This window comes from Rhynchophorus ferrugineus, unplaced genomic scaffold (genome assembly GCF_030347505.1).
Source record: "Rhynchophorus ferrugineus isolate W39M unplaced genomic scaffold, kcgeb_rfMv2 rfM7, whole genome shotgun sequence".
Classification (NCBI taxonomy): Eukaryota; Metazoa; Arthropoda; class Insecta; order Coleoptera; family Curculionidae; genus Rhynchophorus; species Rhynchophorus ferrugineus.
The window spans coordinates 2360218-2386555 of NW_027472586.1; the positions used below are offsets into that span (position 1 = coordinate 2360218).

The 26338-nt window shown below is 30.7% G+C and overlaps 1 protein-coding gene across 4 annotated transcripts; it reads right to left on the minus strand.

The window, feature by feature from the left end:
• Positions 1-266: 266 nt before the first annotated feature.
• Positions 267-25002, minus strand: LOC143200169 (protein peste). Of its 4 annotated transcripts, XM_076410572.1 has the most exons (10): positions 24973-25002; positions 24848-24920; positions 11987-12144; positions 8815-8944; positions 7907-8057; positions 5890-6087; positions 5234-5525; positions 3353-3555; positions 1716-1789; positions 267-599 (listed from the first exon to the last, which is right to left on the minus strand). In XM_076410572.1, the coding sequence occupies exons 3-10, from the start codon at positions 12132-12134 to the stop codon at positions 332-334; spliced, it is 1464 nt and encodes a 487-aa protein (XP_076266687.1). In that variant the 5' UTR covers positions 12135-12144; positions 24848-24920; positions 24973-25002; the 3' UTR covers positions 267-331. The 4 variants fall into 4 exon arrangements, with proteins under 4 accessions (XP_076266687.1, XP_076266686.1, XP_076266685.1 ...); XM_076410571.1 differs by lacking the exon at positions 24973-25002 and having other exon boundaries at positions 24848-24936; XM_076410570.1 differs by lacking the exons at positions 24848-24920; positions 24973-25002 and adding an exon at positions 22888-23026.
• Positions 25003-26338: the final 1336 nt, after the last annotated feature.

The following is a 26338-nucleotide window of genomic DNA, read 5'->3' on the forward strand; positions in this document are numbered from 1 at the left end:
AAATTATTATTTTATTGCTTTCTTCATATATCAGAACAAAATTATACCAATTTATTTGGATAAATAAATAAGCTAGATGTAAAATCAATATATAAGGAAGAGTACAGGTCATATTACTGATGATTTTTGTCATCCACAGTTTAATATTCTGTCAAAAATATGTGTATCTATAATATTTTTGAGTTATCAGTATTATATCTTTTTAAAGACAACTTTAATTGAGTTAACTCTGGTTCATGTTAAACAAATGAAATAAAACAACGAAATACTCTTTTATAAACAATATATTTACAAAAATACGTACAATCCACTATAAACTACGCGTCAGTTGTCATGTTATTGGAATTTTCTCGTTTAATGGAAGCTCCTCGTGGAAGTTCTTCTTAATCACCTTGGTCGGTTGACAGAAGTTAAACAGCAAGCACACGACCCAAACAATCAGGGATACGCCGGACATTATGAAGAAGAACGAGGAGTATCGCAAGTAATCCGGGAACCCTTGGATTATCCTTAGATTGAAGGCCAGATCGTCTTTCAGCTCGATAGTCTGCGCTAAGTAGAACACGGGAATGAATATCTTGGGCATATTTCGGTATAAACTGTAACATAGAGAAGAATTCTTAATGTGTCTGGTAAAGTGTAGTTTTAATTTAAATTAAGCAACTTTTTTAGTATATGAAATGAATGTATTGAGTGGATTTTTTAATAATATTTCACCTATAAATTAGTTTTAAAGGATTTTTTTAAGGTTTATTATGAAAAATCGCTTTAAATTATTTTATTTGAAAATTGATGATTTTTTTAGTATGATATAAGAAGCGAAACGCTCAGACAGGTCACGACTCATATGCCAGGATAAATAGTAATCACATGGAGCAAGGTCCGGAGGATACTGCGGGTGGTGTAAGTGCCCCGTTTAAACGTTTCCAAGTTTGTTTTCGCCGGTTTTGCATTATGTGGTTATGCCGAAAAATAACATTGATGTGTCTTTGCTGCCCCATTGATGGTTTCATCGAGCAATACCTTCAAATCCTCGTCTTAAAAATGTTTTGGCTGTCCAGAACGCCCTTTGTCTTCGGCATAAAGATCACCATTTTTAAAACTTATAAGCCAGTATTCACATGTTGAAATCATGGTGGCATCGTTGCCATAAGCTTCACACATTATTCCATGACCTCCAGTCCAGCCTTCTCCTTCAAGGGGGATATAAATTCAGATACAACGCACTGAAATTATATTTTGTTTCCACTCTGACATACTGAAAAGTGAACACTGAAGCAGTTAAGCTTCAACATGAAGTTAGATACGAATGTTGTTAATGTTGTAAATCCTTAGAAATATTCATTTATAGGACTGAAACTACTTAAAGGCTTTGAGGACTATCGAATGATGCATTAGTGTGTAGAATTTACTTTTTTTATAAATATATATGTGAATATATGGTTTTATGTTTTGTTTGTAATATGATTGTAAATAATAATGTACATTAATAGAGCAGAATTCAGGAACTTTATTATTGAAGATTATTTATTAATGTAATAGGTTAAAAAGAATACAATTTTGATTGATAAACAGTAAAATACTCTCTGTTTCTCTGTTATATATATAAATCTTTAATTATAAAGTATTAGTTGCTGTTTTAAGAATAGTTTGAATAGAATCATTTAAATTTTAAATAAGGTAAATAATGGGTTAATATTAATTGTGCTACTTACCGTAGACCTGGTACAGGTTGAAGTAACATGTTCATCTGCATATTTGCACTTATTTCCATAATGATGCCACTTTTCTGAAAACAAGAAAACATAAATAAATACACCTATATTAATTTACTTCTAATTATATTTTATTAAATTATATGGAAGAAACAGTAGTGAACAAATATCTGGAAAAATATAATTTATGGGGTAATTTAACACGTATTTTTATTTCTTTCACCCCCATAATACATATATCTTCAGACCTTCATATTTATCAGAAAGTCGTGAAAATGTGTTACTTTTTTGCTATTTTCATATTTTTAACTGTAATATTGGTTGAAATAATGAGATATTAATGAAAACTACAGAGATTATAAATAATTTTCCGCTGAATCGTAAGGTAGTATAGCGAGTTATGTAATTTTTTGATTTTCAAGATATGAGTAGTGAAAATATGTATTATTTTGTAATTTTCAAGCTTTTTGTTGTCATTTTTGTTCAAATAATAATAGATTAATGATATTTATAGGGATTATAAAGAATTTTCGCCGAATTTATTAGTTTTTCAATTATTATTATATCACATTTGGTTTTGAAGTTATATAATGGATAGTATGTTTTCAAAAACTGCAGGGATTTCGGGTTATATCAAATATCGTAAAAATTATGAACTATAGAACAATCTAATATGGATTTTATTTTATTTCACACCAAATCACATATACTTTGAGAGTTTCAGCTTTATCCCAGAGGTAACATTTTTTAGCCACTTTTTCCATATATATATGATCGTGAAAATTTGAGTTTTTTTTGGCATTCTTAAGTTGTTGCTGTCATTTAGGTTCAAATAATCGCAGAGAAGTAAAAGTCCAATAGCTTTTATATTTCTTCTAGTTTTGAAGTTATATAATGAAAAATATGTTTGGAAATAAGGAGTGGATTTCTGTTTATGTCTTTTTTATGGATTATATTAATGGATTATAAAGAAAAATATCTTAAAAAATATAAATATGTCTTTTTTATGGATTATATTAATGGATTATAAAGAAAAATACGCACAAAAGTACCTGAAAATAGACAACAACAACAACATACAACTCTGATACGGTTGACATGTTGACATCTTAAGTTCTAGTGAACCTATTTATTTAAAATTTGCTGTGAACCTTCGGGATAAATTCTTATATTGCATAAATGTAAGAAAAAGTGAAACAAAATCTTTTTCGCTACATTACGCCTTTTAATTACGCGAATTTTTAAAAAATGGTAATAATTCAAATGTTGTTGTTGTTTTACTTTGATACAGTAGGAGGATGTACGGTGAAGGTTTGTACTAAATTTTAAGTAAATAGATTAAGTAGAACTTGAGATATTATGTTAAACGTCTAGAAAAAGGTAGTTTTGGATAAAAATTCGTTTAAAGTCTTACTAAAACAGCTATATTTCCCAAAATATTTAAAATTTTTAAAAATTCTCTTAAGAGTATATTCTTGAAGGACGAACCTTTGAGAACATGACCGATTTTTCAAATTTCTACCCCGAAATACCCCCTTAAATTGAAACGACGCCCACGAGGTTCTTTTACGTCGCTCACACGATGTAAAACACGTGGGGAATTTGTAAAATTGTTTTGCGGGGCGAGATCTACTTACGGGTTCGATGACGATGTAGAATTCGTGTCGGCTTCTGTTGGGTTTCATGCCGCTAATCATATCCGTATAATAAGGATCGGCGGCGTGAAAATGTGGAAAAGAAAGGAAGGTCGGGGAATTTTGCCGACAAGCAGACACGTCAAGCACGCCCGAGGGGATACAGCCGTCGACACAGAAGCATCGGTTCTCTGGACGCGTCGTACCTGAAAATTGAAATAAATGGTTCAGTAAAAGGGTTGCGTTTCCTATCGACAGTCTACATTAGGATTAGAGGAAAGTAAATAAATATGGGTTACCGTTTTGTTTTTGGTACAAAAGTAAAAAACTATTTAACACACAGGCTGAAAAGTCCAGGGTCTAACAAATAGATGGCGCTAGATTTATTGCATTTATTATTTTTTCAGTTAGTACTCTTTCAGAAGACAGCTATTAATATTTCATTATATTAGAATGTTGTTTTACTGATTTCAAACGTGGTCATAGAGACACCGATGATGCAGAACGCAGTGGATGTCCAAATGAGGTGATAACAGCAGAAAACATCAAAAATGTGGATAAAATCGTTTTGAATGATCGAAAAGTGAAGTTTCTTGAGTTAGCTGATATCGTAGAGATATCAAGGGAACCTTTTGGTTTTATATTACATGAGCATTTGATCATGGGAAAGCTCTGTTCAAAGTGGGTGCAGCGTTAGCTCACTGTTGGCTAAAAACAACAACGTGTTGATGACTCTGGGCAGTGTCTGGCCTTGTTTGAACATAATAAACTGAGTTTTTTGCGTTGATATTTGATGATGAATGAAACATGGAGTGGACAGCAACTGTTGACAGACCCATTTTGATAAATCGTTGAAATGTTAGATCTGCGCTGGAATGATTGTGTGGCTCTTGATGGAGATTTCATTGTTGAATAAAGCTAATTTTGAACAAGAAAACCGCCTTTTCTTTATTACACCCGGGACTTTTAAGCCCATGTGTTAAAAATCAACATTTTATTAAGGTAAATCGTCAGTCATATACTTTTAGATAACGTAGTAAAATTTTTATATTTTTCTTGACGAACTGCATTAAAAACTATACAAGCAATATCAAAATGAAGCATTAAACAAAATTGCAAAATAGATGCTGAAAATGGTACACTAACCAAAAATATGGGCTATAAATATGAACTTAAGAATCTTCTAAGAAAATAACATTCACCCAATAAATAAGTATTGTTCCATCCTGCAGGAAGTTAAAAGTATGTTTTCAAGAAATTAGTCAATTTCTGTTTATATCAGATATGGGAACAATATAATAATAGTATAAACAATAGTGCAATTTAATATAGATTTTCGTTTCTTTCAGACCAAAATATTTATATTTTGAGTTTTATCTTTATCCGAGTAGAAAATAAATGGTACTTTTTCCACATATATAGTCATATATATACATTTTCATATCTTTAAATGTCATTCATGTTCAAATAATTAGTTAGCCAATGAAAATTATACAGGTTATAGATAATTTTAGGCTGCATCTAATGGTGGTATAATAACTTTTGTGTCCCCATTAGTATATAATGAACAGTAGGTTTTCAAAAAATGAGAGGATTGCAGTTTATGTCACATACCTCAAAACATATATTTTATAGACCCATTTAATATAGATTTTCGTTTTTTTTTACGAAATACATCCATTTTGAGAGTTTTCTATATGCTTATATATACTATATCATATATATATATATATATATATATATATATATATATATATAATATAGTCTTATTAATTATGATACTGAAATGAACAGAAATGAACAGAAATGTATCTAAGTGTTATGGTTAGTATTTAAGAAAGAACGCTGTTGAAAAAATTATATTTTTAAACATTTTCCACTCACCATTGTCAAATATATTATCCCCCGTGAACCTATATCCTAACACGCCTTTTATTATCTCTTCCCTAACGAACTCCAGCTCCGCGTATTTACACAGTTCACTCGAGTACAGGACGATTTTGGATTTCTTGATGTTGAGGGGATAGAATTCACCCGCCGAACCTCTAACGTCGCTGCAATGTCCCTGGTAAAAGTTCGTCCTATTCTTGTAGTTCCAAGTCAGCTGTTTACCGAAATTCTGATCGTTTTTAATGTGCATACTTTGTATGGAGTTCGGATCGATGGTATCGTTTCTCTAAAAAGGAAAGATATTTGCTCTAAGTATAATGTAAGTAAAACGTAACAGGGCAATTGAAAGATTCCCGACCTGACACATAGATGGCGCCACTAGAATTAAATCCATATGTTTTTTTTTAGTTAGCCCTAACCCTCAAAATATGCGTGTATAAATTTGACAGCTGTCGGATCATTGGTTTGTGAATTACAGCATTTTGAGTGAAGCAACTTTTGTTATTGTGAAAAAAATGGATAAAAAGGAATTTCGCGTGTTGATAAAATATTGCTTTTTGATGGGAAAAAATACAGTTGAAGCAAAAACTGGTATACTTTAATGAGTATTGTGATACCATCTTATAAAATACCAATAAAATGTTACTTACGCCATAGAAAATTCCAAATTTTCTTTGCACCTTTAGCAGCGGAATGTTACTGAGCAAATTTAGGATGCTGTCTTCGTATCCATCGAAAAGAATCTCCTTTGAGGTCTTCCTCACGTACAGTCTCGATATGCTACCCATCGAAATCGATATTAAGGCTTTGATGAATGTGCTGAAGTTACGGGCTTGATAGGCTACGGTCTAAAAATGATGATGAAGTTTATTTCATCATTGTTTAAATAATCAAACTGATATGATCTGAAATTTTATGCAAGTGACATCTGTATGTAATGTGGTAGTTATAAAGACTATTAGTGAATGTATTGAAAGATCACACAAGAAGAGCTATTCAATGTATGTTGATGAATTGTATACTTGACGTTAATTATAAATGCTCTTCAGGTATCCTATAATATATCTTGATAGAAACTAAATAGAATAGTGTAAGAATAATTTTAGCTAGAGTTTATTCAAAGTATTTTTGTATATACGTCATAAAGATGTTTAATCTATTGCCTGACGCAATTTGTAAATTCCTTTCAGAATCAGACAATCTTTTCCTTTTCATTTTATTCTAGTTAAAAAGAGACAGAATGCTGGCTGAATAGTTCGAACACGTAAAGGAATGAGCTCGTGAAAGTCGTCCAGTTGTCAGCCGTGTGCAATATTCTTGAAAGCAATACTGATAAGAGGTTATAACTCTACTTTATAAACTATTGTGGCTGTATAATTAACTGTAGTTTTTAGATGTAACATAATGCTATAATAAATTATATTTGATAACATTCTTGTTCGATTATTTTATTTAGATTAGAATGTTCTTGTATGTTGAAGCCAAACTGAACTAAAACTCGGAGTTGATGCGCAAATATTGCGATGTTTCTTGTGTGCGTCTTAAAATTGATCACCTGATCAAACTGTTAGAGACTGTTTCGATTTTGCAGATGACCTGGCGATTCTAACTCAGTATATATACTCATACAGGTCAAGAAAATATAGAAATTCTAATAGAAACAGCAGAAAAAGTAGTTCTTCAAATTTAGTTTCAGAAAACAGTGTTTATTATTGCAAAAATTAACACGGAAAGGATCAATGTTGAAACAATGATATGGATCCCTGCAATTGAGGAGGACAGAGGAGGAGCAAAGGAGCCAAGATAACAAAATTGAAAAGTCCCCGGCCTACCATAGTAAAGCACATTTTTTTGGAAAAATTTGTTATTTTTATTCAACATAATTCTCTTCAATGTATCACACACTGATTATAGTGACCCGTCAACATTTCGATACCATTTTTGTAGTACGATTTGTTCTTTGCTTCAAAATAGGCCTCAGTTTCAGCGATCACCTTTTCATTCGACGAAAATTTCTTCCCAGCGAGCATTCATTTTAGATCTGAGAACAGGAAATAATCGCGGAGGCCAGATCTGGAGAATACGGTGGATGAGGAAGCAATTCGAAGCCCAATTCATGGATTCTTGTCATCGTTTGCACTGACTTGTGGCACGGTGCATTATCTTGGTGAAACAGCACTTTCCTTTTCTCCAAATGCGGCCGTTTTTCGGCGATTTCGTCCTTCAAACGGTTCAAAGACGCTTTGTAATAGTAGCTGTTGATGGTCCTTCCTTTTCCAAGATAGTCAATGAAAATTATTCTATGCACGTCCCAAAATACAGACGCCATAACCTTGCCAGCCGACTGTTGCGTTTTACCACGCTTTGGAGACGGTTGTCAAAGTCAAACTGAACTAAAACTCGGAGTTGATGCACAAACATTGCGACGTTTCGATGTCACGTACGTCACAAAATAACTTTGAACAGACTATAAGTGTATTGTCACAATGTATATCAATGTGGTTAAAGTTGAATATTCGATTAATAATGGAAGATCAAGCACATGAAAAAACTTTAATGTGCTTTTTCAATTTCAAACAGGGTGGTGATGTGGTTAACCAAAGAGTGGTTAATGAAAATGTGATCAGTGTCATTCAGGGTATATGGAGGTCATTATAAAGTACTTACCAAAGGCACTGTGTTAATGGTAGTTACTACGTCGTCCTCCATTATTCTAATACTATTCTTTGGGTCATAAAAATACAGCTTTTTAAATCCATAACTAATGGTGCCATTGTCATGCCAGGTAATGTTAGTTTTCTCTTTCACTTCTTTGACCCTAGAAACATTGAATATTAACCACTTTAATCTTTATTTTGTTAGTTCTTTTTGCTTATATCTGTATGATTTGCGAGTATACAAAGTTGCTGTGAGGAAATCGTGCAAATAAAGAGCGGGAAAATCTTTTTTATAGACTTTCTGGTTTTGATGATACAGTGTAACATTGTCTTAGAGGTAATGGTAAAGGTTATTAATTAGGATTTTTTAACCAAATTTGCATAATGCCAAAAATAGCAAAAAGTCGTGTTTTTTTTGAAAAATTTTAATTTTATAAATACTAGAGGACACTACAACACGATCTAATAACAAATTAGTATATGCTCGTAGCTAATGACGTCAATGTATATGGTATATGATTCGCAACTAATACAATAGATCGAATTCAAAGAAATATATGCTATTATTACTCTTTCGCAAAATAAACATTATCAACTTCATGACCTCTGCGTCAAAATAAATGTATTTAAGTTCAATCTTAAATATTTAGCTTACAAAGTATATTATGTGTTTACTACACGTGACATTGTATTATTAGATAATCGACGTTTCAATTGAGAACATCTGCGGAAAGTATCGAAAGGGTATTTTATGTACAAATACTTCAAATCATGTTGATTGAACAGATAATTGTTGTTGGCAGGCGGATAGAACTGAATTACGAATATTTTTCAGCCGTGAAGTTTATACGAGTTTAATTTTTATATTGATGTGATAATTATTGTAAAAAGTGGCATGGACGTGATTTATTTTATTACCTATAAGGGCCGACTTCTTCGAAATGTGGTTTAATATTTGGGTTTGTAATATCTTCAGGGTTCGTCCAATTGAACAGGTACAAATCTAAATCTAGAGGAGGGTCGTTTGTCCTCCATGCCTTATAAGTATCTGGAAACAATACAAGATCTATATTATATAAGATACTCCCGTGTATTTTGATCGGACATGTCTATTACCCATGTGACATAATTGTTAAATTCGACTGGTTTGCATTTAAAATTATTGAATAATTAATATGAATGAAATGTGATGCTCATGAAGGACTCAAATTCATTCATTTTCGATATTAATTTTGTTGTTTTATTACAAGAAATCTTCTGTCAAAGTTCACTAAACACTTTTCGAGATGTATGGTGATGCTGTTTCGGCATCTTTCAATTGTCAATATTGGTTTCAATTATTTAAAAATTGATGTTATTGTCAAAGAACAATTGGTACGATAAAAAAATTGAAGACAATAAATTGTAAGAGTTATTGGACGACACAAAAGATCAAATTCTCAAAGAACTTTCCAACAGTTAAGCAGTTGATGAGTAAATTATTTTCTATCTAATATCTACATACTATCACACTAATAGCAGCTGCAGCAGAAAATATGACTATATAAGTTCTATATTGGCATCAGCAGAAGTTGTTCAGTCCACATTGGAATCTTGAAAAAGGATTGGAAGCAAAATCGGGGTAATTGAAAATTGAAAATTATAACGTATTCCTTTACAGACTTTTTTGAGACAGACGAATCTGTGTCTTCAAATTCAGTTAGTCAATAACTAGTCAGCACTAAGTGTATATGTAATAATAACAATTAGTTTTTGTTGATTGTAGCAAATGAGAAATGTCGTTAGAATTTCCAAAGACAATTTCAGTTGTAGAAATGAAAAATGTTTCATTAACGTGGAATGAAGAATAAGAAGGAGATATAATTTAATATTTTTATCTTCACATATACAATATTTGAATATATTCCCATATAAAATTATATTATTGGCCTCATGAAAAACGTTTAATATTTTTTACGATAACATTACAAGTATCAGATTAGATAGGATAATAGATTAGATAGGTCTTAACATTGACCACCCGATCAAACTCTTATAGACTGTTTCGTTTTTGCAGATGATCTGGCGATTCTAACTCAGTATACATACCCATACAGGTCAAGAAAATATAGAGATTCTAAAAGAAACAGCAGAAAAAGTCGTTCTTCAAATTTAGTTTCAGAAAACAGTGTATATTATTGGCAAAAATTAACACCAAAATTTTTAGAAATTAAATACGACAAAATCCAAATAGTTTTTTATTTTAAATATTTAGGCGGATTTATTCAAGAAACTGGCTGGAAAGAATCGCTAATATGATTTGTCCTAAAAGAATTGATACATCTTTTAGACTTACAAAGGACATCTACAAAAAAAATGTATCTCTAAATACACAAAACTGAGACATTAGAATGTGGTCAAGCCTTAATGTCTTTACGCAGCCGAATCTCTCATTTTGAACAGATAGATGGAGCGAAGATGGATCCAGAAGATAAAAAGAACAATTACACTGAAGAAGGAACATACAGCCTGGGAGCAAATAAGGAAGTGGAAAAGTTTAGCAGTATATATTCGGATTAAAAAAGAAAATGCAGGCTAACGTTTTATGGGAATTTTAAAAGAATGGAACCAAGCAGATTGATCACACAGCTGGTGGCATTCTATGAAGCTCACTGTAAGACCAAAGTTGAAACAATGAAATGGATCCCTGCATTTGAGGAGGACAGAGGAGGAGGAGGAAAGATAACATAATTGAAAAGTCCCTGGCCTACCATAGTAAAGCACATTTTTTGGAAAAATTTGTTTTTTTTTATTTAACATAATTTTCTTCACAGTGATACATTGATTATAGCGACCCTTCAACTTTTCGATACCACTTTTGTAGTACGATTTGTCCTTTGCTTCAAAATAGGCCTCAGTTTTGGCGATCGCCTCTTCATTCGACGAAAATTTCTTCCCAGCGAGCATTCATTTTAGATATAAGAACAGGAAATAATCGCGGTGGCCAGATCTGGAGAATACGGTGGATGAGGAAGCAATTCGAAGCCTAATTCATGGATTCTTGCCATCGTTTTCATTGACTTGTGACACGGTGCATTGTCTTAGTGAAGCAGCACTCTCCTTTTCTCCAAATGAGGCCGTTTTTCGGCGATTTCATCCTTCAAACGGTTCAATAACGCTTTGTTATAGTAACTGTTGATGGTCCTTGCTTTTTCAAGGTACTCAAATGTTCATCTATTGTCACATATCGACGCTAAACTCGGGTTTATTACGCTTGATCATCTTCAGATACTACACCGAATCATCAACTCGTCATTGTTTTTGGTCAAAAGTGAGCTCGCGCGGTACTCACTTTGCACAGAGCGTTGTCATACCCAAATATTCGTGAATGATGTGATACACACGCTTAGTTGATATCTATACAGTGTCTGTTATTTCATTACGGTCATCCAAAAGGATTTTGTTGATTTTTTCAATGTTTTTGTCGGTAACAGCCTCTTTTGGACGTCCACTGCGTTCATCGTCTTCGATGCTCATTTCACCACATCTAAATTTAGCATACCAATCCTTGATGGTTGATTTTACAGTGGCAGTGTCCGAAAACTCGGCATGAAACCAAGTTTTTGTTTCAACTGTATTTTTTCCCTTCAAAAAGCAATATTTTGTCAAGACGCCAAATTTCTTTTTGTCCATTGTTTTAAGAATAACAAAAGTTGCTTCACTCGAAGTGCTATAATTCACAAAATAATGATCCGACAGCTGTCAAATTTATGCACGCATCTAAGTAAGAAACATATGAATTTAATTCTAGTAGCGCCATCTATGTGTCAGACGGGGGACTTTTAATAGACCTGTTAACAAGAACAACAAAACAGAAAGGATTTTAGAGGGAAAGTTTGCGACTAGGAGTGGACTAGAAGTGGTCAGATGAACGAATACTGAAATGTCTCTTTGTTGTAAACATTATGTTATTCTAGAGTTACACAATTTAGCAAAACTATCAGATATTAGAGATATAATATTATCAGATAGATGCAATTAAATCAGCGTCTAGTATGTAGAGGTAAATAAACCGATCTCAATAATATCGGTCGAAAGATTGTCTACTAACCTGAAGTTGGTGTGAATTTGAGTGCCTCGTTGAGGATATGTTCATAGATAGATTCGAGATAAACGAATATAAAAAGTCCGGTGGTAATCAGGAATATGCCACCGAAAAGCAAACACAGCTGCATCAATTGTCTACGTCGTCTGGTCATGTCGGTGTACCTGCAAACAAAATAAACGATCAGGTGTTGTTTATGTAGCTTATCGTTGTATAGATTTCGTCTCGATAATTGATAACTGGCTGATATCAATGAACAGATCTATCGAACAAGATTTTTTACTTGTTGGAGATTTTGAATAACGATAATTATTGTGCAGTGTTTATTTAAAATGATATGACCTTCACTGTTAGTCTTAAACGCATACCAGAAGTCCCTGGTTTAGAATACCATGGAGTTTTTCTTGCTTGGAGATTTTAAATCAGTATAATGATTGAAGAGTTTTAATTTAAAATGATATGACCCTCATTCTTTGTCTTAAACATCTCCAAAAAATCAATAATGAAATTGATATAATCTAAAGTTTTTAAGCAAGTTACATCAGCATGGAGAGTGACAATGCCATGGAGAATATTACTGAAAATATTTCTAATGATTACACAAGAATATATATTCAGTGTTTGTTGACGAGTTTCATAATTGTTGTTGACCGTAAATAGTCTTCAGATATTCTATACAATATCTTTGATGGGAACCAAATATGAAGTGGGAATAATTGATGATCATCGAATATCAGTGAGATTGAGAGATTTTTACTTCCTTGGAGATCTTAAATCGGTCCCTGGTTCAATGTACCATGGGATTTACGTTTAAATAGCCTATTGTTTTGCTGTAACAACTGTAGGTGCTGGACAATTGACAGATAAAGGTTACTTGAGGCTCCTATGAGATCTTCCTGACGTACAGTCTGGACATGAGGCTTTGATGAAAGTGTCGAAGTTATGGGGTTGATAATCTATCTACAGTCTCAGAAATATAAATGATTTTATTTTATCAATGTGTCAACAATAAAACATGGAAACTGACAGTTTTTTGTATTTTTTGTATTTTGTAATTTTCAGTGGTTATAAGAGTTATTACCACTTAAACTCACTACTAAAGTTCCTTTCTGTGTATGACGGTATCCTCCTAAAAATCCCCATGGAGGTGAGTGTTTTGTTTAAGAGGGCTTTGGGGTATATTGTGAGAAATTGTTTATATTATTTTAGCTTGACTTTTGTGACCTGTCTGAACAATTTATTAGATAGAAGTAAAAAATCAATAAAGAAATAAGAATACATTGTATCAGTTTTTCCAATTGAAGCACCATTGTTCCCCGCAACCTTATTTGTACGCTCTATATAGATCATAATTTTTTTTTAATGCCATTATTTACGTATTTTATTAAGATATATTAAAAGCAATAATCTTTTTAGACGTATTTTGCTTGTCTAATATTAAATATCAACAACAAGTAAAGCCCCAAAGCCTAAAGGACCATTTATTAATATTAGTAAAATTTCTTTGATGAACAGATCATGCTTTTAATTATGAAAATATTGTCGTGTTATTACAAAAGGAATTGTTTTTATTCACAGTCTGTATTCCATTAAATTAAATACCTTATTTTGTTAGCATATAATTTTAATATATTTCTTTGCAAGTTTGCTAAAAGCTGATTAATTATGTTATAAAAAAAACTGAAACGTATATGTAAATATGAACAAAATTATTAGAAATCAATAAATCTGAATTTAATATTAAGGTGCTAATCATTGTAATGTATGTCTTTCTGTCATCTTTTTCAGTTGATTTTCATTCTTCAACATATTTTTGACTTCATACCCATTCCACCAAGTTATTTTAAAAGAAGGATATATATTTGATGGACTGCTTTAGACAAATTTATTTAGATCTTTAAAGAATATAATCTGGTAATGAATAAATACTTGAATTTTGTAGTGGTATGTGCTTGTTTAAATGTCTGTTATGTTCTCTAGTCATTTCTACCATTCTTGATGACCTTGGTTGTTTAGAATTTGAGTTTTTTTACCTAAGACTGCATTCAAACTCTCTAGTATTATCGAAAAAAAGTTTTAGTTGTTATAAGCAAGCAGAAACTATTACTAATCGTTTATGCAATATAGTTTTCACAAAAAGTATGTTTTTGATAAGCTAATTTCTCTGGAATTCGTTTATGATTAAGCCATTCTTTATATGTTATACGGAATTTGAATAAATCAATTTCTGAGTCATTTTAACATCACCAGCTAAAATTAGATCATCGTGTCGTAAACATTATACAATTCCAGTGAAAAGAGGACAAGCATTGTTGCAGCAAGTTGCGATCGTTGAGAAATAGAAAGACCGATTCAAGTTTCAAGATTCATATTCAAAGTATTTTGTCATTTCGGATAATGTAATAACGCCCTCTTCTATGATTTAAAAATATTCAGGTAACTACTTTAAATACTATTATAACAATATTCTCTCCTAACTGGTACCCTTTTCATCATAAAATGTTATTAATATTTAAATGTCATGAAAATGAAGATGTTCTTCTATACTTCCCTTTATTGTATCTTCATGTATCTATACTTGTTTTTTTTGTAGAATATTGATATCTCTTACAAATATTGTTTTTATTAGACATATTTAAAGTATAATTTAAAATAACACTTCATAGAACATTCATTCATTTGTCCAGCTAAAAGTTATTGTGCCTTGATAAGGAACATTTCATGAAAAGAGAAAAATTTAGTAGAGCTCGTATTTTTCGGTACTGGTCTAGCGTCAAAAATCTATCTATTTTTAAGACAGATGATTATGAATGATTTCCTGAAGCCCAGAGAAGCTTCAGAAATAGAGGGTAAGGGAGTTAATTCTTTTGGTGAGAATATCTGATTATCAGCTATATATGTCTATTCAAAGATTTTTTGTACATATGTTATCAGGATGTATGCCTACCGCAATTTGGAAATTCATTTTAGAACCAATCAATATTTTCCTTCTCATTTCATTCTAGTTAAAAAGAGACAAAATGCTGTCTAATATGTTCGAATGTGTAACCGAACCAGCCTGTCAAAGTCGTCTGGTTGTCAGACGTATGTAAGTAGTACGTAGTGATAAGAGGTTATAACTCTAACCTATACATTATTGTGGTTGTATAATTAACTGTAGTTTTTAGATGTACTATGATGTTAAAATAAATAAATTAATTATTAACTCAGCAAAAATGATAAGAGATCTGCCCTATAGTTCGGATCTTGCCTCTGAAAAAATCTCTTAATGGTGTAAAGAAGGTTTCAGAACAGTATTCTGAAAATGACTTCGTTCAGTTTTGCGACTAGAAATCATGCAAGTTCTGTCTTTAAAGGCCGTTTCAAACTCCAATTTAATGAGTTATTATACAACAGATCTCGTAAGGAATTTTCGTTTATTAAACATTGTATAGCCGAGTTCTACATGTCAAATAATGTAGTCAACATATGTAGAGAGAACAATCATTACTTTTGTAAGACTGTTTGTATATCAGATGTAGATTGTACTCAATAATTATAGACTGATCCTTGTAGTTTCAGCCAAAATTGGATTATATTATTGTTTACAAGGGTCATAAGATATAATTGTGTTAAAAAGTCAGAAAACATTAGACATTTATCATTGTTAAAATGACTGTAGCTATAATTAATCACACTCAAAACATGTGAATTACATTTATTGTTGTCGAAGCTATTTTTACCTATGTTTGTATAATATTAGTAATACAACAGTAAATTTGAGCTATATAAGGTTTTTTTTTTGTTATGTTCCTTCTGGGTTTAGGATCATTTAACTAGAACGATAGGTCGTTGATTCTTCTGGATATATCGTAATGTCCAAAACATTTTTATTTTGGTAACTACCGTTAACATGAGGTCAGTTTCTGAACTCCTAGAATTAGGCCGATTTATTTCGCAACTGTCATATATCTGCGTGTTAAAAATAATTTTAAAACAAAGTACTTATAGATAATTTTTTAGGAATTGTTTATTTAATTTTTATTGTCTGGTTATGATTTAGTTGTTATTGTCTTAGGTGTTTACTTACGCCGTTAATAGTTATCGCTTCACTAAAATATTGGGGTTATTACATCAAAAAATGCGTTCATTTTCGTTTAAATAAAACATCACTAATACACGCTCAACATACACTGGTAACGATGCGAGCGGTCGTCGTATGAAAAGTATACTGATTCAATAAATTCCCTTATCTCTTGACTAGTGACCTCTTAAGGCTGATAACATTTAGCAGATAGGTTCCTTATCAGTTGTCTAGTTGTTGCTTTCTAGATTTCGGACGGAATCCGTTTTGATAGCGAGGTAAAATCGGTAATTTGGGAATTGGTTATTAATAGTCGTAATTACTTGATGTAGCCGATTGTCTGCAATGGGGTTTTGCGAATTAAACTGGTAAATGTGGAGATAACCTTTTTGTTATTTCTCGAAAGCGGAGTCATTGTTTGAATACTTCAACGTTTGGATTTCGCGGGGTTATTCTTGCAAAAGGTTCTTATTATAACACATTGTTACATTAGTGTTGGGAACTATCGACTGTTTAGTAATTGACTACTTTTTTACTATCGACTGTTTCAGTCGTTATTTTTGGTTCCACTGATCTTACTACATTTTACCAGTGACTGTTTTCACTCGCTTTTTTTCGGTTAGACTGATTTTGTTACTATATATTTTCGACTGTTTCAGTGGTGTATTTTTAGTTTTGGTTCTACTAATTTCATTCGACTGATTTTGAACATTCTGGCTCTATCGTCCTAGCCGTCACCTTGACAAAAATGTACCCAATTTATGCTTACATAGATGTATATGTAATATATAGAGTTTTATGATTTTTCTGGTAGTTAGCTTGTAAATAATAATATAATGTACATTAATATAGCAGCATTTTGGAACCATATTTTTCAAGATTGTTAATGTAATACGGTAAAAAGATTAAAATTGAGAATGATGAATAGTAAATTACTTTTGACTGTTTTTATAGCAATAATGGGTAATATTTCGATTAGTCTCTCGATTTTTGTTAAGAAATATTTCCGGTCAACAATAAATAAAGTATTTACTTTATTTAAAAAAGTTCTAGTAGTTTTGTGCGATCATTTATAATTATGCCATGAATTAGTTTCTTTTCTATGACTACGTGTATGTTCAATTTTTATATAGTATTTATGGTTATCTTTAGTTTTTAGGTTTTGTTTAAGTTCTACTGTATTGTCTATATTTATTATAGTATATTATTTGAAAATATCAATTAACAAATTAAAATACGATAAAACATTTGTAGGGTATTATTCCATTCCACAGAAAAATTCCATTCCTTTTTACAGATCTACAGAATATTCAAATATAAAAGTAATTCTACTTCGTTTAAAATTAAATTATGAATTTAATGTTAATAGTATTCAGTAATTAATTTTTGCTTTTCTTTTTTAAAGTTAGTACGTGAAGGAATACGTACATCTTCGTTTCGCTTATAATACTGTTGGAAAATTTAGCATACATAAAATTAACTGATCCAAGCAATTATCTCCGTCCTTTCCTCTCTCACAATTTATACACGAAAGGGTTCATTCATCTTCGTCTGACATCACGAATGGATCAAAACAGTCGAACCGTGCATTTGACTGAAAATAGTTATTACTATTTTCAGTCCCTAGTTTTTTACTATCGATTGTTTCGACTGTTCAGTCGATAGTTCCCAAGGCTAAAATTAATATACTATAGAAAATAATCCATCAGGAAAAATAATGTTTAGAATGTATCAAATCCAGTTAGGATATATTTAAACTTAAACATATTTTTAACAAAAAAATTGAACCAACTTCAAAATATAAATAAGGAACTCACTAAAAATTAAAAAATAATCAAACTTAGGTTTTTAATACAAAAAAAAAACGTTTTAAAATAAAATATGTACATAATAATCGTTGTAATAACTAAATAAAAATAAAACCTTATTTAACCTACCTACTACACGTATTTTATATTCTACTATATACACACAATTTAGCTTAATACCTACGTAAACCTATTTATCTATTTACAATATTATTTCAGCCACTACCAACTAATCACTTCGAAATCATTATATATTTTTGGTTCGTAATTTAATTTTGTGCATATGTCACAAAATTATATTATGATTTTTGTATTGTTTGGGCTCGGCAACAACTTATACTGTCCAAATTAGTTGGGAAGAACAAATAAAATTGAAAATAAGTTACATGAATTAATATGCAAGGTCAAGGCAATTCATGGATAACTCGCAGCAATTTCTTCATTTATTGATTGAGAATGACTAAAGAATATCTCTTATTGTCTTTAGCAGGCATATTTGCAGATCAGAAGGTTTATTGCTATTGTATCGATTGAAATTACTTTATGGTTATAAAAATAGCAACAATTATAAATAACTTCACGTCCAATCGAACGGTAGCACAATAGTTTTCATATATTAGCTTTTAATTTTTTAGATATGTAATGAAAAACGTACGTACTAGTAAAGAACTCACACTCGTAAATTATGCTTTAATTAATGTTTTTTTCATTAATATAATTGATATAAATCACTGACCATATTGGTTTGGACAATTAAAAGCACGAATCTTTAAAACTATGTTAATATTTTCAATATCACCGATACTATATACAAAGTTCCATAATGCTACGAATAAAATAAAAACTCTTTATATTTTTCATGCGGCTTAACTCTGATTGACATGTCAAGAGGAAGATTTATTGCCCAAACCTTGACCCCATGATATACGTCAATATCGATATATATGTATAGTAATATAAGTTTTGTGTTTCATAGAAGGCCTAATGTAATTTTTAATTTTTAAATGTTTTTAGACATATTTTAAATCTGTGAATAAGTCTATAGCCATGTTAATATTTCTGAGGAATGTTTTGTTTGATTTAGGTTGGTCGTATAAATATGATTCCGCCCTTATTTTGGATTAAATAATATATATTTGTTCATCTATTGGTGCTATATCTTGATTTATGGATTTTATGGATTTTTTTTTATAGAAACGATAATCTGAAGGTGCCAGGTTTGGTGAATATGTCTAGCTTCAAACGTACTCATTATGCGGGTCAGCAATTTTTCTAAAATCACTTGTTCTTGGCACAACACAATTTTGATTGACTTTTTGATGATGGTGTTCAGTTTTGATTAATAGATGTGTGGTACAAATGAAGGTATTACTATTGTTCCTCAAACAAAACGAGTGTGGGATAAGTCCATTAGCATGTATGTCCCAAAATTAAAATAAAACAATATTATTTATAGCTCTATAGCTTCCATGTTGCTGTGATTTCATAACTTTTTTCATGATTTAAGAGGAAATCTTGGAAAATTTCGTAAATTTATTTGATTTTGCGGTCATTGTTGGTAACGTAGCTATACACATTGGTAATTTAACGAAGGCCTTTGTTTTTTCAGCGTTATATAACCAAAGGGTTTGATATTTTAGTGCAACTTCATATTTGTATCCCACAGAAATCCTAAAAAGATTTATAAGTGACTGATAAAGTATCTTAAGAATAAGAATAGTTGTAAGAATAAAAGTGAATTTGTAGTTTAAGTAAGGTATTGATAATATTATTTTAATGTATAAATGATATTATAATATTGTATATGGCATTGATTAAAAATAAATTAGTTAATTTCGTTAATACTCGATGAAATATTTAATTTTGGACTAATATCAAACCGATTGTTGATATTTTTAATAAAAGAGCAAAGGCCAATGTCAAGAAACAATTTTGATAAACCTATGTCTTCAAAAAATAGTAAATAGGATATTATTACGCAGACAAAACCGAGTAATAGTACTGATTTAGCAAGAACGTGTCGAGATTAAAAATGTTTGGAAATACACCGATCAATTTTTATTGAAATAATCCGAATTATTATATTCTGCCCTTGTACTATATTTTATAAACATTTTATAGAGACCTTGAAAATCGACCTGATACTGTCCTGTGAAATATTTATTGAAAAAAACGACGCAAATATCAATTAATGAAGTTTCTTTTGATCTTTTACTGTTTGAAGTCGGTAATTTGTGGTTTTTTTTGTGTGTTTTAAGGTAAAAATAACATACCGATATGTGGTAATTAATGTTAATGGAACTGAAATTATTATTAATTTCTTTTCGTTTAGTTCAATGCACAAATAAAGCATAATAAAGTTATCAGTAATCTTTTTATTTATAAAAAAAGTATAGCTGCTTTTATTGATGATACAGTTATGATGGATGATATGATGACAGTCACACTGGATGTCAAGCTACGCTGGAAAACTCATGTAAAAAAGAAGGACTGGATGTAAAAACCAGAAGAAGAAGAAATTGTGCCCTGTGAACGTACTTATGGAGTAAGATGAGTAAGAGTAAGAAGAGTAAGAGTAAGAAGAGTGAAGAAGTATTGAAGAGCATTGCTAATGTCTCGTGGTACTTATGAAATAGAGACTTCTCCATTAACAACCCGAAATGGACCAGATGATTAAAAAAATTGCTTAGAATCATGAACAAATTACCACTGACGGTTTTCTCAAATTATATTTTACCAAAAGGAATTGGTGACACATTCGTAAGCGCTTTCATTCTCATTCTCATATCAATGGTAGTAAGAATCCCATAGACTTTGTTGACGTTGTACAGTCCGGATCAATATCCGGTAGACTTATCTACTTTCTGAACACACCTTGTAAACATAAGAATAACAACAACAATGTAGATTTGTTTATCATCTAGACTAAATCAAAATACTAAAATGCTTCTATATATACATAGTGTTTAATTAACAGTGTTTTTATTGCATAATAAAAATTCCGTGTAATATCAGACCGCCCTAATTTCAATGAAAAATACTCGAAAAATACTGATTAAAATAAGACAGACTTTATTATTGCTTATTATGCATAAATTGCCATGTGGTTATTTTCTTTCTCGTGATTGCGGTATAGTGATAAAGGAACAAAGTAAGAACCAACGTTAATAAATACTTTAATAAATACTTTATTTAATTAATTGCAATGTTTTTTACTCTACTAGCTTCAATTGACATTCATTTGAGTAATATATTTAACAATGTTTAGATGCATTGCATAGTCGGTTCATAGTTCGTTTTTATTTCGTACATACATAAATTTATGATATCAAAACGTCGCACTGTTGCCGCATGCCGCATCATTTCAGAGTTTTAGGTCAGTTTAGCTTTGATATACAACAAAATTCTAGCCTAAATAAAATAATTTAATAAAAATGTTATCAAATTTAATTTATTTTGACATTATAGTACATCTAAGAACTACAGTTAATTATACAGCCACAATAGTTTATAGGTTAGAGAACCTCTTATCGCTATTGCTTTCAAAAAGTTTGCATACGTCTGACAACCGGACGGCTTTGACAGGTTCATTCGTTTACGTGTTCGAACTAATTAAACAGCATTGTGTCTCTTTTTAATTAGAATAAAATGAGAAGGAAGATATCGTCTGATTCTGAAACGAATTTACAAATTGCGGTAGGCAATACATTAAACATCTCGATGACGTATAAACAAAAAAAAAACTTTGATAATTTTCTCATTTTTAAAAGTGTTTATACAGAAAAATTGGTGGAATATATATTATTCAAAGTATTTTCCATCATTTTATACAACTTTTTTCAATATTTATGGTAACATGGCGATACTGTGTTGAAAGAACAATGTTGGTTTGGCTTCGGCATTTCTAAACTGTGTTTTGGTCAAACTATGGTCTGTTAGTCGTTATTGCTAATTTAACAATAATATGATTATCAATTTCGTCAATTGATCTTTGTAAATGCTCGCAGTAACTGTAACATTCGGTTTTAGCAGCTAGTAATATACTACATCATGCCGATTCTACATTTTTACATCGATAATTTATAGTTATGAATGGATAACACTTTTGGACCAACCTATGACATTTTACACTTAGAATTTTCATAGTAGATTCACATTTCATCATCACTCACATTACTCCACAGAAAATTCTTCTTGTTTTGTTTGGCGAGCAATGTAATGGCGACGATTCTTCGCCTTCGACCTTTCCCATCGCATATAAACGTCTGCAAACAGTTAGTCAATCAACTGGTAAGCCATCCGAACGATTTTTTGAAAGTTTGAGCTGGTTTTTCGTTCAATAAGTCTTGCAATTCATTTTCTCGAATTATTTTCATCAAAATCAACAGTCTTAAGTCGTTAAAACCAAAAATTCAATAACTCGAATGTTTAGTGGACTTTTGTAGCATATTCAGTAAACAACGTATAATATACAAATATTAATGCTGTTTATAACAGTTATTCGTATTATTAATAATTAAAATAAAAGTCGTCAGTACTCGATTAAATAATAAACACCATAATGTCAAGAATACGATACAAACATTGTTGATATAGTTGATTTCTTACTTCATATACATGCTTTGAATATTTATGGAGAATAAGTAACGTTGAATTAATATTTTGAGTAATTTGTCCTTATTTTCTTGGTTAAAACTTAATATTTTATTTACAAACTCTTCAACTACCTTTACTTTACTATAACCAATAAGTAATATTAACCTTTCGTTATTTTGTTTGGTGAAACTTAATCATTTATTTAAAAATCAGGCTTAGATCCTGTTTTTTTCTGGAATAATGAGTGATAGGTATGATGTATTGTATTAAAATTATATTCTTCTAAAATACGACTGAATTATATATAATTCTGATAAGTACTCTATAAAATATAACTCTAATTATTATAAGTAATAATTGGTAATTTTAATAATATAAATAAAGAGCTGTTTATTTTTGAATATTTTTGAAAATAATATTAGGCCTTAAAACATACTTACCTTTCATTGTCCTTTTAATTTATATACTTGATGCACAGATACACGTAAAGCAGGAATATAATGAAGAAAAATATCAAGTAAATCACTTCCATGGTAAATTTGGATTGTACCGTCGAGAAAATCGAGATTTATATCAAACACTTGCTGGGTTGTAATATAACACGAGCTGTACCGATGATACAGAGCGTCTTTTGACTTATTATTGTTTATTAAGTCCTAAGTGGTACGAAGGCGGAAACGTCTCTCATCTCTATTGCGGTTAATTTGTTAGAGGTCTTCATGGAGGACGATGTTGAGATAATGCTAACATCGTATGGACTAAATCTACATATGCATTACGGAATATAAATATTATGAGTCAGATTTGGGAGATTATTTTGTAAAATTAACGGAAAATCAACTCAGCCATTCATTTGTCATTGTTTGTTTTAGTTTTAATTGTGTTAAATTAACTTTAGCAAATGCAAATATTGTCATTGACATGAAAATTAACAAATATTAAGATAGAAATTAAAGCCTAGTTCTCTTACGAAACGAAATCGAGGCATTTTATTGAATGTATGATTCATGATGATGGAAAATACGACGTACGTATTACCATATTGCAGGAAAAAGAGCAAGTATTGTAAATTGTAAACTCGAATTGACGACATTGTTCATTTCAATTTTGGATGCGTTTAGCGTATATTCAGGACCTTACCCTGTCCGACACTTTTACAAGGAAATCATGTTTTTACTAGGCACGTGTAGCGAAGGATTATGGAACAATAAATTCCCTTTAAAAAACGATATTATATTTACAATAAATATATTATTTTTGACCAATTTTTTGTTGAATTAGTATTAGCTGAGAACACTTAATGAAAAGAAACGTTTTGACTGTGATAGAGTAACATTGTTTTGAAATACTTTTATTTTCACTCTTGACTCGATCAAAATTATTATAAATTAACCATTACGTCTCTCCGTTGATATTTGTCTCGGTTTTTGGTGTACATGCTCTCAATAACAATAAAGATACCTTTTTTTTCTTATCCATGATGTGTTAATTGGAATTTTATACAGTAATTAAACCAAAAATACGACAATATATTCATTTGGCAGGTTTAAGAATCATATTTGAGCACCTAGTGTCCAAAAATCGGTAATAGCTGCAATATTGTTCATTATAAATTATTAATGAGTATTGGAGAATGAGTAATGACAGTATTGCAGTATTCTATGCCACTTGCGTTTTGTCTTTTGAGTCTTAAGGAGGCTTGATTTAAAATTAAAATTAATTGGAAAAATGAAAGCTATCGCTAATTCGGTTTATTATGTGTAAATATGTGGCAATTTGAATAAGGTAAAGAGTTAATATTATAATTTAAAATTATATTTTATAAAATATTGTTTTTGTGCATAAATAGAGGACTTGTGACAAGATATTATGATGGGAGTGAACAACATTTTGACTGGCACTTTAGATTTTAGGAGTCTGTGTGTATAAATTATTTTTGTGACTTAAATAACCATAAGGATATTGTACATTGGTATATTTTATCACTATAAATTGATTATATTACAACTGTGATTCTAAATCAAAATAAGAGACTAATGAATGCTCTTAAAAGGATTTTATATATGATAAAAACAACAAATTTCTGGTTGTTATAAAATTTGATTTGTTATTGTTTTTTAATACAATGAATTCTTTGGTTCAGATAAAAACATAAGTGAAGATTGTATTGAAGAATAAAAATAAAATTAATACAAATTACGCAACGTTCTTAAACATGTGATATTTTTTCCAAAAAAATGAAGGGTTTAATATAAATTTTTACGAAAAAAAAATGTTAAATAATAAATAGATTTAACTCATGTCAATTTTTTTGTATTTGCTAATATATATAAAAAATAATGTCTCTAATAGAATTTAACATAAGCAAATATAAGAAAATATTAATTTCGTACATCTTACCTTAAGATAGCGAGATTGCAATCATGATGTTAAGAATGAATCTCTTCTCTGGTACAATAGGTCGCTCGTTTTACTGGAATATGACTTGCGTTAAATAAATAATCGTGCTTTAACAGTTAACTAACAAACAATGATATCCTTATCAACAGTTGTTACTTGTGATACTGCGCCAGACTTTATAACCAGTTTTGTTCACCAGTAACTGATGCAAGGAAGTTGAGTTATATCGTTTGTTTTTTAGAAACGATAAATATAGGGTTGTTGTGCATAAATACCGCTTAATTTTTTAATATGAAAATATTGATATAAACGGCGTTAGTTTTATACGTCACAGATGTTTGTTAAGAGAGTTTTGTGCTGATGGATAAACCTATTCATTCCTACTAATCAAGTGTGGTCTTCTAACATCTGCTTCAATAGAAAAAAAAATGAAATTCTCTCAATTTAATATTTCACTCTTATTTCATGTGGACTCCAAGTGGAACCAATTTCTTGTAGAATGAACAGGGTAATGTTAATCTTAAAAGTTGTTATATTGTCCATGTTTGGTTCCCTAGATATGTTGTGAGATGAAATATGAGCTGATGAGGTTCAGGTATATGGTTGCGGTTCTATATTTTTATCGAATACTAGCGACCCGCCCCGGCTTCGCACGGGTGCAATGCTGATACTAAATTAAATACACTACAGAAAAAATATGAACGTTGTATATAAAAACATAGCGGCCCGCTCCGACTTTGCACGGGCATAAAATATATATGCCTATGTCACTCAATGAAAACATGATTAAAATCGATCCAGTATTTTTGGTTCATTCATTACTGCCCTTGGCCTGCACGCATTAAATTTGGAGTAAAACAATTCCTCTTCCCCTATACTTACTATGAAGATTTCCTGCTATCTTTGGAATATCTAAATTCATACAATTTTTATTACATTACACATTTTTAAATGCAAATTTTAAATTTGTAATATCTCCGAAAATATTTGTTTAATTTACATGCTGTAAGGAACCATATTGATCTATATTAATTGCACACTGTATTTAAGGTATTTAATTCGATAAGGATTAATGCCGTATTGCTTAAAATAGCTTCGTAAATAAGCCATTTTCTCACGTAAAAAGTAAACAATAAAAATGGTTAATGTGGGTTATCCCTAAAAGATAAACATATACCATCGCGGACTTTTTTGTAGACCTTTTTATAGTGTTCAATACTGTAGTACATTAATTTGATCTAACTCGTAGGGTTAGGCAGCGTTTTTGCTAATTGCCAAATAAGCCTAAAAAAATAGGTTAATTTACGACATCACGTTAGAAACCTCTAAAATTAGCAATGTTGCATTAGTATATTATGCATGTATTATACACATAAACCTTTCTCTTGAATCACTCTATCTATTGAAAAAAACCGCATCAAAATCCGTTGCGTAGTTTTAAAGATTTAAGCGCACATAGGGATATAGGGACAGAAAAGGCGACTTTGTTTT